The sequence below is a fragment of the Oncorhynchus gorbuscha genome, linkage group LG10 (genome assembly GCF_021184085.1).
Source record: "Oncorhynchus gorbuscha isolate QuinsamMale2020 ecotype Even-year linkage group LG10, OgorEven_v1.0, whole genome shotgun sequence".
Classification (NCBI taxonomy): domain Eukaryota; kingdom Metazoa; phylum Chordata; class Actinopteri; order Salmoniformes; family Salmonidae; genus Oncorhynchus; species Oncorhynchus gorbuscha.
This window is the reverse complement of record NC_060182.1, coordinates 28,402,711-28,420,029: the sequence shown is the minus strand read 5'-3', so window position 1 is coordinate 28,420,029 and position 17,319 is coordinate 28,402,711. Positions and strand designations below refer to the sequence as shown.

General features: G+C 42.1%; 2 protein-coding genes across 4 annotated transcripts; one reads left to right on the top strand and one right to left on the bottom strand.

Annotated features, from left to right (window-relative positions):
- Positions 1-442: 442 nt before the first annotated feature.
- LOC124045831 (matrix metalloproteinase-23-like) lies at positions 443-10,097 on the bottom strand. 2 transcript variants are annotated; one of them, XM_046365528.1, is made up of 8 exons: positions 9,817-10,097; positions 4,227-4,366; positions 3,880-4,019; positions 3,264-3,431; positions 2,638-2,802; positions 2,149-2,259; positions 1,029-1,155; positions 443-941 (listed from the first exon to the last, which is right to left on the bottom strand). In XM_046365528.1, exons 1-8 carry the CDS (start codon positions 9,964-9,966, stop codon positions 767-769), a joined length of 1,176 nt encoding a protein of 391 aa, XP_046221484.1. In that variant the 5' UTR covers positions 9,967-10,097; the 3' UTR covers positions 443-766. The 2 variants fall into 2 exon arrangements, with proteins under 2 accessions (XP_046221484.1, XP_046221485.1); XM_046365529.1 differs by having other exon boundaries at positions 4,227-4,362.
- A 3,615-nt stretch (positions 10,098-13,712) lies between these two features.
- Positions 13,713-16,012, top strand: LOC124045080 (ubiA prenyltransferase domain-containing protein 1-like). 2 transcript variants are annotated; one of them, XM_046364312.1, is made up of 3 exons: positions 13,713-13,929; positions 14,467-15,029; positions 15,145-16,012. In XM_046364312.1, the coding sequence occupies exons 2-3, from the start codon at positions 14,471-14,473 to the stop codon at positions 15,630-15,632; spliced, it is 1,047 nt and encodes a 348-aa protein (XP_046220268.1). In that variant the 5' UTR covers positions 13,713-13,929; positions 14,467-14,470; the 3' UTR covers positions 15,633-16,012. The 2 variants fall into 2 exon arrangements, with proteins under 2 accessions (XP_046220268.1, XP_046220266.1); XM_046364310.1 differs by having other exon boundaries at positions 14,429-15,029.
- The last annotated feature ends 1,307 nt before the right edge of the window (positions 16,013-17,319 follow it).

The following is a 17,319-nucleotide window of genomic DNA, read 5'->3' as shown; positions in this document are numbered from 1 at the left end:
TTCTTGATATTCCACACCCATTAGGTGGATAGATTATTTTAGCAAAGGAGAAATGCTCAAACAGGGATGTAAATAAATGTGTGCCCAAAATTTAAGAGAAATTAGCTTTTTGTGCATATGGAACTTTTCTGTGATCTTTTATTTCAGCTCATGAAACATGGAACCAACATGTTTATACTGTAGGTGTCATGCATTGATGCAGTAGCTTTTAGAATGCATTACCCATGGCATAAAGTAGCCAGGCTAGTTACATTTATTTGAAATTCCTGGACAAAATATAGAAAGGTTTGAGGCTACCCTGTGCTACCCTGTGTCAGTGAGCTCTAACTTCAATGAAAAGTATATTGTTCACATAATATATAACAGAAACAATGCCAGCAGTGTATCGAATATTCCCTTGGACACAATGTAGTTTTACATCTAGATTCTATATACTACTTACCACAGAACAAAAGGGTTTATTGTGCACATATGAAAATGCATTACAAAAAAACAGACCTAAAACATGATTGTTTTGAGGGTATTGTTTAGACAATGTACATACATTAAAATATGTGCCCAAGTGAGTGAGGTCCCTGTTTTGAACAAGCAATGTTTGAGTGAAGGTGTGCTTTGAAATATAATTCCTAGAATGGACATCCCATTCAAGTCTGTGTGAAAATGCAGTTGTCTAAGGGCTTTTCATCTTCTGGTAATACTGTTTCTATGGTTGTGTGTTCTCTGTGCTAATACCCAGTGCTTCTATGTGCGGATGGGGGCATCACCCTCAGAAGCGCACTCGTACCCTCCAGGAGTAGTTGGTGAGGACCTTGTTCTTTTTCCTCACGATGCAGGTGTATGTGCCCTCGTTGATGGCGTTGGCCACGATACTGATGTGGTCGTCTTTTAGGGAGATGTAGCCAGGGTGGGAGTACTCCAGAATCTCTCCGTCCTTGTACCAGCTACAGAAACAGTAAAAATACATTTAAATTCAGTCCATTGTTGGTATATGATTTATTTGAAGTGATATTGGGATAAGACATACTCACTATACTTTGCCTGCCTTTGCTGCAATTTTCTTCCCACATCGGAAGGTGAGCTTCTTCCCCTCAGCCACCAGCTTGTGTTTGGTCCGTTGGGGGGTGGGGGTGGGGGCCACAGTGGGGAAGGGGAACTCTGAGGAAAGTTAGGGAACACAAGGTTAAAGGCTGGGGTATCCACTTCTGTATAGTCTTCGTCTTAACCAGACATGACTCGGTGTGGTATGGCTTTCATTTCACAAAAGGATGTCAATGTCTTTTCATGCAATGTTTACTCCAAAAAGTAAACAAAGAAGCGCCCAGAAAATGTCTTCTTAGTTATTGTTTCATCTGATCTGGATCATACTTAAAATTATCCTCCAAGACACTCAAACTAAGCATAAAAGCTATCTGCCTACATGTGCATCAAAAAACTTCATGGCAACTCCATTGTAGATGTTTAAGGACATTCTCTATCTAGTTAATTTACCCAAGTGCTACGGCCATTTGATGAGTGTAAACACGATGTTGTGCCTCATGATCAGTTGGAAGTCTGTTTAAAAGGCAGCCACTAGTTTGGGCCGCAGAAATCCCAAATTGACCTTCCACGTCTAACACTCAAGCCACAGTCTGAAATTCCAGTGGTTTGGAGTCATACTGGAATTTTCCACAGCCGTACAACGTCTCCCAATCAACAATGAGGAACAGATTAGGAGCCAGGAATGGTATCCTTTCTCCTCTCCACATTCTCCCTTGTTACGCATATAAAACGGACAAACCCACAATCTATGGCTGCCATGGCGAGGAGGAGTCATATCCTGTTGTGCAACCGGAGGCCTCGGCCCTGATGAGACTGGTTGCGGAGGTTATGGGGATTTAAGCTGTCGAGGTGCTTCACTAAGACGCTCTGCTCGCTTGCTATAAAGCAGACCAAAATCCATCCAGAGGTAATTATTTCTGAATGAGTCTCATCCAGTGGCGCAAGTATCTAATCTGACTTTAAATCCGAAGGGCTGCAAACCCTCATCATGGTTCTGCATGGCTGGACTTTGTTGGCTGCGTTACAATGCATTGACAAATGGTACAGATGCTATTCCTTGCACCAGTAGATTGGGAGTGATCTTTTTTTCCTTTGCAGTGCTGCTCTTACCGTAACAGAAATCACAGCTCGAGGGGCAGTGCTTCTGCATTAGCTTGCGCTTGCTGTCGCAATAGCCTTTCCGCGCCCAGGCTGGACAGATAAATAATCTATCCAAACATCCTACAGGGGAGGAGGAAAGAGGGATGAGAGTGCTAATTTCAGTCTACAGAAAGGAATTTGGGATGACAATCTGACTTCACATTTATAATGACTCTGACACTGTATTAAAGGTTCAACAATACTCATTAAGGCCACGTTTACTTGCAGCAGGTAGTAAATCAATTATTTGTGAAGCATCTATATAGTGCTTAGGAAGAAATCATGAATAGTCAATAAAGTCTGTATGAATTGGTTGTTTAAAGTGGGACCATTATTTTAAATGAAGATTTATTTAATTTGAAAAATATGCTACCGCTGATCGTTTTGTGCTACACAACAATATGACACGGTTTATTGTCTGTTTTACAGGGCACTTTGCTTGTGGGTGCTTGGCTTTACCATAGAGTCGGTGCAGGCCCCACACCTCGTCCTGTGTGATGAGCTTGCGCCCCGTTAGAGTTGCGTTCAGGTGCATGATGGCCTTGGGGTTCAGGGAGTGCATGAGGCCCAGGACGTGGCCAATCTCGTGAGCCGCTACATGGACCAAGTCTGTCAGCCACACCCCTGCACAAACCAACAACACAAAACAGTTCATTCTGTCTTAGTAATTGGGGTGCATCTCAATAGTCGAAAGTAGCTAAAGTCCTTTCCCTCATCCACTGAACTATACACATGAAAGCTAGTTCAAAGTGGCATAACAACATATGGCTTTCACCTATACCTGTCTTTTCAGATCAGTGTCGATGAAGCAGACGGCTACTGAGACACAGTTAATCTAACAACGGCAAACTCAAACTACGCTTCTAAATTCACAGTATCTTCCAACCATAACACAATTAGGCACAGTATTACACTGTGGACTATTCCAGCTTCAAGACATAATTACCAACTACAGTGTCCATGATTTTCACTTTACAACCCTGTGCATTTGACTAATTCAACTGGACATCCAGCAAGTAGCTTTGGTGCCGAGGGCACAACAGCAGCTTACAAAAATCAGGAAAGAGATCAACCAAAGTGCCTGCCTTTTTTCCAGCTGAAGCGCATGTTTCCCAGAATCCAATACTCATGGTCGTCAAAGTGGATCTCGCCCGTCGGAGGGAAGAAAGCATGTGCCAGTTCGCCGGTGATGCCGTCGAAACAGTGGTGCAAGTAGGACTGCAGACAGTCTGTGTGGTTGATGGGGTAGAAGCCTGCCAAAAAGAGACAGAGCTGTGCCTCAGACACAGCAACCAAGAGGGGAACCTCTCCAGCCTCTATCTCATTCTACATACAATAGAGTCTAGAAGATGATGGATTTCAAACTTCTTAGCCCACTGAGGATGACTGTCATTTTTCACACTTGCATGAAGTATTTATGCTGGAACAAGACTCCCAGATCATGGTACTCCCACTCTGATGGCTTCAGCATGATTTAGATCATTTAAAAATGATTACACATGCTTGGAAGGTGTACAGGACTCTTTATCATACAAATAGAGCCATGAATCATGCTGAACATAGATAACTAGACAGTAGAGGGAGATTTGTTCATTTCAAATGCTTAAGGCATTTCAAACACATGTCACTGTATAGTCCTACTATATTATATGCCAGTCATCATGCCTGATATACTTTAGGTGGGGGCACAACAACATATACCTATCTTGATGTCTGCCTCCTGGTCAGCGGGCACCTCTCTAAAGCTGAAGGGCGAGACATCACTCCACATAGTGAAGGCTTTGGCAATGCCACGGCGCGTGTCACTGGCATTCATCAGGTTCCTTGGGAAAGAGAGCAGCCTGCACAGACACAATGCCATTATCTGGGGAAACCACTTGGCATATTACAACAGCAGAAATCAGTAAAAGCAATTGGAGCTATCATAAAGCTCTAAGACAGCTGTCCCTTGTAAATATGTCTGAAGTCAATTCAAACAGCATTTACTTTTGTTTTTAGACAGTCAATGTTTGGTAAGAAAGGAGGGTGAAATAAAATAATCTCCAAACTTGTAAGTGAGCTTGAACTTGTCCCATTTGAGTTTCTCAGGGGTGAGGGTGTAACGCTTGTTCCTGGAGAGGTGGAGAACCTGCGTGCGGGCATCTTTGCGAATCCCAATCATTAACACACCAGAGGTGTGAACTTCTTCCTTGGACAAAAGAAATTGTAGATTAACCACCAGAGATTTGGCGCTACCAGTTAGGAGCGAGGAGAGGAGTTTCAACCTACTGGACATGTCACATCAACATCCAGATGTAATTTATATTTATGATCGGGATCTGGATTCCCAGCAAACAAATGTTGGTTTCCAAAACTTTGTGTGAAAGTTATTTTTCAAAGGATAACCTTTAGGAAACATTACAGATAAATTCTGTGTTCACTGGGTTGGCCTTAAGTGAGCCTTTTTAAATGTTTTATTATACTGAACAAAAATATAAACGCAACATGTAAATTATTAGTCCCATGTTTCATGAGCTGAAATAAATGATCCTAGAAATGTTACATACACACAAAAAGCTTATTTCTCTAAAATGTTGTACACAAATTTGTTTACATCCCTGTTAGTGAGCATTTCTTCTTTGCCAAGATAATCCATCCACTTGACAGGTGTGGCATATCAAGAAGCTGATTAAACAGCACGATCATTTACACAGGTGCACCTTGTGCATGGGACATTAAAAGGCCACTCTAAAGTGTGAAGTTTTGTCACACAACACAATGCCACACATGTTGCCAGAAAAATTTATGTTAATTTCTCTTCCTCCAACATCGTTTTAGAGAATTTGGCAGAAAGTCCAACTGGCCTCAAACACAGACCACGTGTATGGTGCCGTGTGGGTGAGAAGTTTGTTGGTGTCAACATTGTGAACTGAGTACCCCATGGCGGCAGCGAAGTTATGGTATGGGCAGGCATAAGCTACAGGCAACAAATACTATTGCATTTTATCTATGTCAATTTGAATGCACAAAGATACCGTGACAAGATCCTGAGGCCCATTGTCGTGCCATTCATCCGCCGCCATCACCTCATGTTTCAGCATGATAATGCATGGCCCCATGTCACAAGGGTCTGTAAACAATTCCTGGAGGTTGAACATTTCCATGGTCTGCATACTCACCAGATATGTAACTCATTGAGCATGTTTAGGATGCTCTTGATCGACATGTACAACAGCGTTTTCCAGATCAACTTGTACGACAATGTTTTCCAATTTCCACCAATATCCAGAAACTTTGCACAGTCATTGAAGAAGAGTGGGACAACAGGCCACAATCAACAGCCTGATCAACTCTATGTGAAGGAGATATGTCTCGCTGCTTGAGGGAAATGGTGGTCACACCAGACTGGTTTTCTGATCCACACCCCTACTTTTTTTTTATAGGTGTCTGTGACCAACAGATGCATATCTGTATTCCCAGTCATGTGAACTCCATAGATTAGGACCAAATTAATTTATTGCTTATTTATTGCTTATCCTTATTTGAACTGTAACTAAGTAAAATAATTGAAATTGTTGCATGTTGCGTTTAGATTTTTGTTCAGTAGGTAATTAACCTAGTGTTTGCCTTTGTGTTTATGAACTACACATAAGCTAGTGCTTAGTATTTTATCATTCTTAGTGTTCCTGTCTTCGTGGCTGACTGACCGATTATTAAGATATGACTGACTTGATCCAGTGTCTGAACCAGACCACAGAACCAAGGACCAGGAGAATATTGCTAACAACATGAGATGGAATAACAGAAGTATTCATGGAAGGAACTTGAGAAACTGGACAAAAACATTGGAGATCCCCGATAAGTAAAACGTAGTAACACTTTACTTGAAGGGGGTATATACATAAAGCATGAATAAAACCTTTATGATACTGGTCATTACACCTTTATTCATGTGTCTGCAGTATCATTCATTAAAAAATGCATAACACATTTATTCAACGTCATTTGCCTTTTTACTGCCACAGCACCCAACCCTCTGACACACTTCAAATAGCAGGCTGAGAGCAGCACAGAATGAACGTTGTACTGTAATCTACTTACACTGTTAGTTGAACTGACAGTTGTGATTCATGGCGTTAATTTATAGTTATAGTTAGCATTTATAGTTATAATGTTCAAAATCTAAACAATCAACAGTTCCATGCTGCAAGGGTTCTGGTTTGACGAGACCAGCTGAGGACACTCAACTCTATTGTGATTCTGCAGTGCCTTGCATGTGAATGTTACATGTTACATTTTCATGCAAGGGCATTCCATTTTGTAGAAAAGGAAGTGGTCAGCAGTAAAACTGCTTTCCAAACTTTAAGTATGATACATTTTGCAGGTACAATATGTCTGATGTCCCTTTGGGGAGGGGCAAATGAGACTCTCCAAATAATAACACAAGGATTCTATTCTTGTTTTACAGCTGTGAAAGGCCAGCTATAGGTGCTTACTGTTTAAGAGTGTTTAGAAATATGTTGTGACTTTGTTTTTATATAATACTAATAGAATGTCAAATGTACAGTTACAGTATACACTACCGTTCAAAAGTTTGGGGTCACTTAGAAATGTCCTTGTTTTTGAAAAATAACATCAAATTGATCAGAAATACAGTGTAGACATTAAGGTTGTAATTGACTATTGTAGCTGGAAGCGGCAGATTTTTTTATGGAATATCTACATAGGCGTACAGAGGCCCGTTACCAGCAACCATCACTCCTGTGTTCCAATGGCACGTTGTATTAGCTAATCCAACTCGCCAGTCTAAACACCAGTCTCAACATCAACAGTGAAGAGGCGACTCCGGGATGCTGGCTTTCTAGAAAGAGTTCCTCTGTCCAGTGTCTGTGTTATTTTGACAATTTTAATATTTTCTTTTTATTGGCCAGTCTCTGATATGGCTTTTTCTTTGCAACTCTGTCTAGAAGGCCAACATCCTGTAGTCGCCTCTTCACTGTTGACGTTGAGACTTGTGTTTTGCAGGTACTATTTAATGAATCTGCCAGTTGAGGACTTGTGACGTGTCTGTTTCTCAACTAGACACTCTAATGTACTTGTCCTCTTGCTCAGTTGTGCACCGGGGCCTCCCACTCCTCTTGCTATTCTGGTTAGAGTCCGTTTGCACTGTTCTGTGAAGGGAGTAGTACACAGCGTTGTACAAGATCTTCAGTTTCTTGGCAATTTCTCGCATTGGAATAGCGTTCATTTCTCAGAACAAGAATAGACTGACGAGTTTCAGAAGAAAGGTCTTTGTTTCTGGCCATTTTGAGCCTGTAATCGAACCCACAAATGCTGATGCTCCAGATACTCAACTCGTCTAAAGAAGGACCGCTTTATTGCTTCTTTAATCAGAACAACAGTTTTCAGCTGTGCTAACAATAATTGCAAAAGGGTCTTCTAATCATCAATTGGCTTTTTAAAATGATAAACTTGGATTAGCTAACACAACGTGCCATTGGAACACAGGAGTGATGGTTGCTGATAATGGGCCTCTGTAGTCTTTGTAGATATTCCATTAAAAAATCTGCCGTTTCCATCTACAATAGTCATTCACAACATTAACATTAACAATGTCTACACATCAATTTGATGTTATTTTAATGGACAAAAAAATGTGGTTTTCTTTTTAAAAATAAGGACATTTCTTTTTTCTTTTGAATTTTACCCCTTTTTCTCCCCAATTTCGTGGTATCCAATTGTTGTAGTAGCTACTATCTTGTCTCATCGCTACAACTCCCGTACGGGATCTGGAGAGACGAAGGTTGAAAGTCATGCATCCTCCGATACACAACCCAACCAAGCCGCACTGCTTCTTAACACAGTGCGCATCCAACCCGAAAGCCAGCCGCACCAATGCGCCGGAGGAAACACCGTGCACCTGGCCACCTTGGCTAGCGCACACTGCGCCCAGCTCACCACAGGAGTCGCTGGTGCGTGATGAGACAAGGACACCCCTACCGACCAAGCCCTCCCTAACCCGGGCGATGCTAGGCCAATTGTGCGTCGCCTCACAGACCTTCCGGTCGCAGCCGGTTACAACAGAGCCTGGGCGCGAACCCAGGGACTCTGATGGCACAGCTGGCGCTGCAGTACAGCGCCCTTAACCACTGCGCCACCCAGAAATAAGGACATTTCTAAGTGACCCCAAACTTTTGAACGGTAGTGTACACTTTGACTGATTATCCAATAACTTTAGGTGACTTCATTATCGGGGACTTTTATGACAAGTGAATAAGCTAATTTAGCCTATCCACAGATCTACTCCACAGTCCTTATCATCAACGATAAGGGATTTGACCAACATGATCTGACCAAGTTCAACATTTACATACAAATACAGTGGAAATACAACCCCCAAAAATGGCTTTTTCTAAAAACATGAATTTATACTATTAAAATATCTATATGAATTTTTTTTTTTTTATTCTCAGAGAAATAATGTAGATACTATCTGTAAAGGACGTCACGCTGCTTGCCACGCTGCTGATTCAGCCCATACCTGGCGCTAACTCGGGGCCTCTGCCATGCTAGCACACGTGACCGCCCTCCTGAAGTGTCTTACCAGTCGGAAAAAGCTATTCGCTGGCACAAGTGGGGACACTTCAGGCTGAGGAGTAAGTTTCACACATCCCCATGTGCTACATATGCATTCCTTTTTTAATGTTCCTCGATCCTCAGGAAAACAAGGGCTATGCCAAGAGCTGAGGCCTAGACACCCAGGCGAACACCAGAGGAGCCTCAAGTCTTCCTGCCACACTGATAACAGAGTCAAGGAAACATGCACTACAAAAGAAGAGGACATAGCCTAGAAGTTGGAGCAAGCATTCCACTTAAATTGGAGCAATGTGAGAACAGTCCATGATTTCTTGAAGCTACATGTTGTTCTAAGCTGTACCATTTGCTACACCATTTCTTCCTATGGAAAACAACTGAAAATGTTCCAAAACAAGTGCACTAGAGATAACATTTAGAACCTGATCATTCAGTGCTCAACCAACATGCTAAGCTCCTCTTACTGTGCTCTCCTTTGAAGATTCCCAAACTGTTTGCCCCTGGTTTATTAATCAAGGATTCTGAGAATTCTGAGCATTTGACTTAGTGTGAATTAATGAACAATATAAGATACTTTTAGAATAGCTAACTTGGTATAAGTGAGGGTTAAGACTTCATCCAGCCAGATTAAAAGCAGTTTTATTGTGGCTACAATGCAATAAGAATAGTTGGTTTTTCCTCAACTGGGACAAAAATCAGGGCAAAACCAAGAATTGCTCCAATTATATAATATGAATAGGCTACATTATAAATTATATGTATAATTACTGATTATATGAATGAATTTCTGTCTGATGAAGTTGAACCAAAAATGTGATTTATATTACAATTAAATTGTTTATTTATTATTTGCTCATTTGTCAACAATCAGGTGTCTTGGTAGACACTGAAAAAAAAATCGTCAAAATAAAATGAAAATATTGTTGCCCTAAACGGGTTTAATCATCCAACATCTTGATCATAATTTATTCCAGCATAACCTGTTCAGTATAGAAACTGAATGAAGTATTCAGCAGTGCAATTAAAGGAGGTATCAAGTTAGAAAGTTGAATTCTCACACCATACCTCTATTCTCCAGGTGGGACACGCCGTGGTTTCTTGCATCCCTTCAAACAGAATCCCAAGCACCGCCACAGCCAGCAGAAGAGCACTGAAGTCGCCTCTTTGTAAACTTCTGAACGTCTGACACACCATCGTTGCGATATCACCTTCCATTAAAAAAATCCCTACACAAAGACAGACTGGTCAATTTCACCACCATATATCCGCATGGATATCAATGGCCATCCAATGCATCCTTTTATTTGACAAATTAATTTTAAATTGAGGATAACGGAGGATAACGGTGTTAAACGTTGCAGCTTTCTATACAACCTTCGGCCGCAGCGCTATTCCGCAGTCTGCCAAATGGTTTCACATTACTTTAAATGGAGGTCAGAGTTTGACAAGTTTAAATGGAAAGGATACCAGTTGCACGTAGTCGACAATCTTAAATTTTGATTGAACTATTATTTTTCCATGCTTATTAATCCAGAAGTTCATAACAGAGATTTGATCATGGATTTTAAAAAATGTAGGGCTGCTCAAATACCTATGTGTGGGTCTCTCATTTTAGCTGAGGAATACGCATAGGGCAATAGGTTGACTTTCATTTTTATTGAACCTTATTTAAATATTTTCTGACTCTTAATTAAAAATGCAATATTTTTTTGCTCTAATTTGCATAGGAAACGGGTTTATCTGTGACAGGTGCCTGATGCAAGCAACAAATATTTCTCAAAGTATATTTTAATTTGAGTAAATTACCTACATCAAAATAATTGTGAAAATGTATGTCAGTAGGCCTATGCTGATAGGCATATATTCTACATATCTGTGTAAAACTCGTGCGTTTGTGAAGGCCCAAAACAAGCAATTTGAGTCTGGGCTGCATTCGTATTCAGCAACGTTCAAAAGTGATTCGAAAACAAATTGCTTCACAAGTGTTTTTTAAGAGAGTATGGCACATATGTCAGAGTCAAGGCCCGCGGGCCACATCCGGCCCGCGAGAAGGTTTTTTACGGCCCCTGGGATGATCTTGATTTGTTATTAGAACCGGCCCGCAGACCGCAGCAAGCCGGCAGCCCGCAGATCTTTTACACGCACCAATACTACATTTCCCACAATGCAACGGTGACGCACCGAGCAGTAGGCTGCTTCATTTCAATATTTATTGGCACAGCAGTTGTCAGCATCACAGTAAAATTAACTTTCAGATACCCATCAAAAATGGCAAAACGGAAGGTGGACACTGAGAACCGGGGGTTTCAAACAAGGTGGGAGTCGGAGTATTTGTTCACGGAGGTAGCTGGAAAACCTGTGTGTCTTCTGTGTGGAGAAAGTGTGGCGGTACTGAAAGAGTATAATCTGAGACGACATTATGAAACGAAACACGCGGACAAAAACAAGAATATGGACATGGAACAAAGGCTACAAAAGGCAGAGGAATTAAAACGAGGCCTCAAATCTCGACAGGCTCTGTTCAAAAAAGCCAAATCACAAGGCCAGGCTGCTGTCAAGGCCAGTTTTATTTTGGCAGAAGAGATCGCTAAATCAGCCCGGCCATTTACGGAGGGGGATTTCATCAAAAACTGCATGATTAAAGTTTGTGACGAAGTTTGCCCAGAAAAAAGGCAACTCTTTTTAAATGTGAGTCTGAGCAGAAACACCATTGCCGAGAGAGTAGACCAGTTGTCCATCAATCTAAAAGAGCAGCTTGTGAAAAAGGGAAAAGATTTCATTGCATATTCCTTGGCTGTGGATGAGAGCACCGACATTTCTGACATTGCCCAGTTGTCAATTTTCATCCGCGGAGTGGACTCCAGCCTAAGCGTGACAGAGGAGTTTTTGGCTTTACGTCTTATGCATGGCACAACTACGGGGCATGATTTGTATGAAGAGGTGTCAAGATGTGTAAATGAGATGGAGCTGCCTTGGGAAAAACTTGTGGGTTTGACAACCGACGGAGCACCTGCGATGTGTGGACACAGGAGCGGACTGGTTGCGAAGATACGGGAAAAGATGCAAGAGGAAAACGCGACAGGTGAGCTGACAGCTTATCATTGTATCATACACCAGGAAGCGTTGTGCGGTAAAGCCTTGAAAATGGAGCATGTAATGAGCATCATCACGCGCACAGTTAACTTTATCAGAGCCAAAGGTTTGAATCACCGCCAGTTCAAGGCATTTCTGACGGAGTTAGAAACGGAGCATGGTGATTTGCCTTATCACACAGAGGTGCGATGGCTAAGCCAGGGAAAGGTGCTTCAAAGATGTTTCGAGCTTCGTGAGGAGATTTGTCTGTTCTTGGACAGCAAAGGGAAAGACACAACACAACTCCGAGACGAAATGTTTCTGTGTGAAATGGCTTTTCTGTGTGACATTACGAGTCATCTGAATGCAATGAACTTGCAGCTGCAGGGTCGGGATCGTGTCATCTCTGATATGTACAGTACAGTGAAGGCATTTAAAACCAAACTGACTCTGTGGGAGACGCAGATGCGGAAAGAAAATTTGAGCCACTTTCCCAGCTGCCAGACCATGAAAGAGAAGCTCTCTACCAGTGCGTTCCCGAGCGCACAGTTGGCTGATAAAATAGGTATGCTTGCCGCTGACTTTCGACGCCGATTTGCTGACTTTGAAGCACAAAAAAGCAGGTTGGAACTGCTCGGTAACCCATTTGCTGTTGACGTGGAAAGCTCACCACCAAACCTCCAAATGGAGTTGATTGACCTCCAATGCAATGATGCACTGAGGGCAAAATATGCGGCAGTGGGTGCTGCGGAGTTCGCCCGTTTCCTCCCCGACACAATGCCCCAGCTGCGCATCCAGGCTGCTCAAACGTTGTCTATGTTTGGCAGCACATACCTGTGTGAACAACTGTTTTCTTTGATGAACTTGAACAAAACATCACACAGAAGTCGACTTACTGCTGAACACCTCCACTCAATTCTGAGGATTTCCTCAGCTCAGAGCCTTACCCCGAACATTGATGAACTTGTGGAAAAGATGGGACACCACCAAGTATCACCCTCAACCTCAAACAAGTGAACATTACTGTGCAATCACATATTTAGAGTTTTTACTCAGTTCAAGTTTAAAAGTTAAAGTTTAATATTTGTTTTCACTGCATGTTACTTCTCCTTAAACAAAGTGTTGTTTTTGATTAATAGATTTTTGCACTTTATTTTATTGTATTTCAATCCAATTATATTTTAAAAATATTTCAGTTGAGTGGATGATAGAAAATTGCTATTATTGTTTTTTTCTTTGAAGTAAATTTAGCCCACTTTTGCTAAAATAGAAAATATAGGCTACTGATGGTGCCTTGAATACCGGTTTCTTTCATTTAATGTTCATGTTATGGGGATTTTTATATAAAGGAAATTTGTCTTTTGTGTCTGTTGAAAATGAAAGATTACTGACAGAGCCATAAGAAAATATTGCTTTATTTATCTGATCATATTGGAATATATTTGTTAGGTTTTCAGTAGGTTCAATTAGGTTCACTAGACTATATGCGTAATTTAAAAAATTTTCAATGAACATTCGAACAGTCCGGCCCTCGGCTTGTAGCTAAATTTTTTATTTGGCCCTCCGTCCATTTGACTTTGACACCCCTGGAGTATGGTATTTGCCCTGCGATGATGGTCTGAATTTAGTTTAACGTTTTCCCCCGTTTACGAATCTGGGTGGGATAGTGAGAGATCGCACTGAACCACCACCAGAGAATCAATAACTTCCTGGCCTGCCTTAGTATTTCTAATACATCCGTTGGTGCGAGTGTAAAAATAAGCGATATTATAATCCCACATTTTTCAAGATATTTTTCTTATTTTATTTAAATGTTCTTATTGAGGAAAGGCTTCTTCTTGCACATGTCATCTACAACACCCGGAACGCAGATCACATTGAAGTGTGTTTCTAACGGCGCCTATTTACGTCTGCACTCACTCAATAGGGTTGGACGAAATGTCGTCCGTCAGGGTTAACTGTGATCAGCCAGTGAAATATTCTCGAAATTGACACGTAGCAAGTTTACCAATGGAGTAGGGTCAGCCCTGTGGTTAGGTAGCGGTTACATAAATATGTTGTTACATGGCGTGAAATATTTTATCAGATAACGGATACATAAAACAGGTAAAGTCTGGTTTAGGACATTTAATTTGGCCCTGGTTTTTGGCTTGCTAATAGCACACTGGACAGTTAGCTTTAATCCTTTAATCTATGTAGTTGACTATCCAGCAGCGCAATGCTTTAAATGCCAATTTTGCGAGGTTGTAGGGAGCAAGCAATGTGACCATCCAACAGGTGTGTTGTACAATTCACAACATGGTGCATTGAAATTCAGGTGATCCTACTAGCATATCTAGCTACTCGGGAACTACTGGAAATAAACAGACTCGTTTGCTACCTACCTTTTAGCATGTAGTAGCACGCGTTAATCCTGCTCAACAACAGCAAAACATTCTGGTCTCACGCTCTTGCAACCCTTCAATTATGACGGACCATACAAAAACTACTCCATACTGGTGTTCAATAACTTAAAGAGCCTGTATTCTGATGCACTTTTCATTAAATGAGATGTTCATTGTACATAAATTACATTCTATGTGTGACCTCTGTAATTTTGTTACAGGTTTACCTTCTGTTTCTTTGTTTTGTGGACCCTGGCAGAGGTATGGCTGTGGGGCAGAAACCAAGCAGTACAGAGACAATTGTTTTGGCTGGATTGAATGGACATAGTGAGACAAGGCACACCGGTTTGAATGACACTCTGCAGAATCACTCTGCCGACCAGCGAAGCTCGGGGAGGGCCAGAGTCAAACGCGACATGAGGTACAAGTGTGCTGCTTATGTGCTGGCCCTGCGGCCGTGGAGTTTCAGCGCCTCCCTCACACCGGTGGCTCTGGGCAGTGCCCTGGCCTACAAGCTGGAGGGCTCTGTGGACTTGGTCATCCTCATGGTGTGTGCCGTGGCAGTGCTGGTGGTGCACGGGGCAGGGAATTTGGTTAACACTTACTATGACTTCTCCAAAGGGATTGACCACAAGAAGAGCGACGATAGGACTCTGGTGGATGAGATCCTGGCGCCGCAGGACGTGGTCATGTTCGGAGCGCTGCTCTACTCTCTGGGCTGCTTGTGTGCCACCCTGCTCTACTTTCTCTCCACGTTGAGGATGGAGCATCTGGCCCTTATTTATTTTGGAGGGCTCTCCAGCTCTTTTCTGTACACGGGAGGTGAGCTTGGCATTAACCTGTTTCAAAATGTACTGACATTATTTCCCTCGCTTTATTTACAAGTACACACACTAATATCCAGATTCTTACGATACCTTCCTTGTCCTGTTTCCAGGCATTGGTCTTAAGTATGTGGCACTGGGGGACGTGGTGATCCTGATCACGTTTGGCCCCCTGGCGGTCATGTTTGCCCACGCTGTGCAGGTGGGTTACCTGTCTGTCCTGCCTCTGGTCTACGCCGTCCCACTGGCCCTCAACACAGAGGCTATCCTCCACAGCAACAATACCAGAGACATGGACTCTGACAAACAGGCGGGCATCGTCACTCTGGCCATTCTCATTGGGCCCACATTGTCCTACATCCTCTTCAACCTCCTGCTGTTTGTCCCTTATGTGCTCTTCTGCATCCTGGCCACCCACTACACCATCAGCATGGCCCTGCCCCTGCTCACGTTGCCCATGGCCTTCCCCCTAGAGAGGCAGTTCCGCAGCCAGTGCTATTCCAAGATCCCCCAAATGACAGCCAAGCTCAACCTCCTGATGGGACTTTTCTATGTCTTTGGGATCATTCTGGCACCTCAAGGCAGCTTACCGCTACTGTGAATGAATTGTAGCTTCTTTTATAGCTTTTTGTTGTTGTTGAAATGCAGACTAGTTTATGTACATCTTTGTATTTGTAATTATTTACTTGAGTTCAAAGGCTTTAATGTATTGTCTAAGAGAAACAGTTTAGTTACTCTTCTTTAATACTGACAGATATAACCAGATGCATATCTGGTCCAGTATTTTGCATAGTTCTGTGTATCGACTGAAGTCTGAGGTGCTCAGACTCATTTGGTATAAGACTACAGTACAGAGGACATTTCAAGTCCTGATGCCTCAAAATGAGGACAGACATTGTGGAAACGGTTGCCATGGGTTGCAGCCGGCCCTCAGACTGGTGATGCAATTCTTCAAAATGTCAATAAACAAAATCTAAACCATTTAATCTCTGTAAATTGAAATTAAATGTGTTTTTTTTGGTTAGGACAATAGCCTGATTTATTAGTCAGGGTTTGGGGTTAAAATTATGAATTGCAATGTTTTTATTTGAGGGGGTATGAGATGGTAGCCTTGTAATTATCAGGTTTTGCAGTCATGATTTGGAATTTCCATTTTACTTTGTTAGACAGAGGAGTGCAACCATTAATCGATCCAGTCTATAAACAAATATGAATTAATGTACATGGAAGTGCCCCCAAATGGTCCAAATCTCAGCCTAATTTGCATCGGACCAGTTAGTGATCTTTTAGGATTTTACTATTAAATGTATGTTTTGGGAAGTTATGGATTCATTAAGAAATTACATCTATTGTCTTTGTCTTGTTCCTCACATAATGACATTTAAAAAAAAATAGACTGCAAAAAATGTTTTTATTTATTTACTTCAGGTTCTTGCTGTCAGAATTTGATATTGAAATCCTTTTAGACTATTTCAGAGAAGACTATACTTTTACATTTTTTTAAATGGTTTTGAAATATGCATTGTAAATGGGGCCAGTGCCCATACTCTGCCACAGCTTTGTTGAGCTCCAAACTTCAGGTTTGAATAAGACCTAAATTCACCAATTGGAGCCAGTGCTTATCATTTGATATGCAAGCCCACAGTATTAATCCTCTGGAAGCCAGGAGGTTTTGCTCCCCCTTGGGCTTATGTGTTGGAGATCTTCATGGGCTATACTCAGCCTTGTCTTAGTGTAGTAAGTTGGTGGTCTGTTGATATCCCTCTAGTGGTGTGGGGACTGTGCTTTGGCAAAGTGGGTGGGGGTATTGTCAGATGGGGCCACAGTTATACTGCAGTAGTCTATGTGCCAGGGGGCTAGGGTTAGTCTGTTATATCTGGTGTAATTCTCCTGTCTTATCTGGTATCTTGTGTGAATTTTAAGTATGCTGCATCTAATTCTGCCTCTCGTCCCGGAGGACCTGAGCCCTAGGATCATGCCTCAGGACTACCTGGCCCGATGACTCCTGGCAGTCCCCAGTCCACCTGGTTGTGCTCCTGCTCCAGTTTCAACTGTTCTGCCTGCAGCTATGGAACCCTGACCTGTTCACCGGACGTGCTACCTTGTCCCGGACCTGCTGTTTTCGACTCTGCTGCACCTGCTGTCTCGACATCTGAATGCTCGGCTATGAAAAGCCAAGTGACATTTCCTCCTGAGGTACTGACCTGTTGCACTCTCTAAAACCACTGTAATTATTATTTGACCCTGCTGGTCATCTATTTATTTTTTCAACATCTTGAAGAACAATC

What these genes read in the sequence shown, in the direction of transcription:
- LOC124045831 (XM_046365528.1), bottom strand. Translation starts at nt 9,966, where the DNA reads ATGGAAGGTGATATCGCAACGATGGTGTGTCAGACGTTCAGAAGTTTA. An exon ending in AAGTTCAAGCTCACTTACAA is followed by an intron (nt 4,020 to 4,226) that starts GTTTGGAGATTA and finishes GTGTCTGTGCAG; the next exon opens with GCTGCTCTCTTTCCCAAGGA. An exon ending in GCGCTTCAGCTGGAAAAAAG is followed by an intron (nt 2,803 to 3,263) that starts GCAGGCACTTTG and finishes TGGTTTGTGCAG; the next exon opens with GGGTGTGGCTGACAGACTTG.
- LOC124045080 (XM_046364312.1), top strand. Translation starts at nt 14,471, where the DNA reads ATGGCTGTGGGGCAGAAACCAAGCAGTACAGAGACAATTGTTTTGGCT. An exon ending in CTCTTTTCTGTACACGGGAG is followed by an intron (nt 15,030 to 15,144) that starts GTGAGCTTGGCA and finishes TCCTGTTTCCAG; the next exon opens with GCATTGGTCTTAAGTATGTG.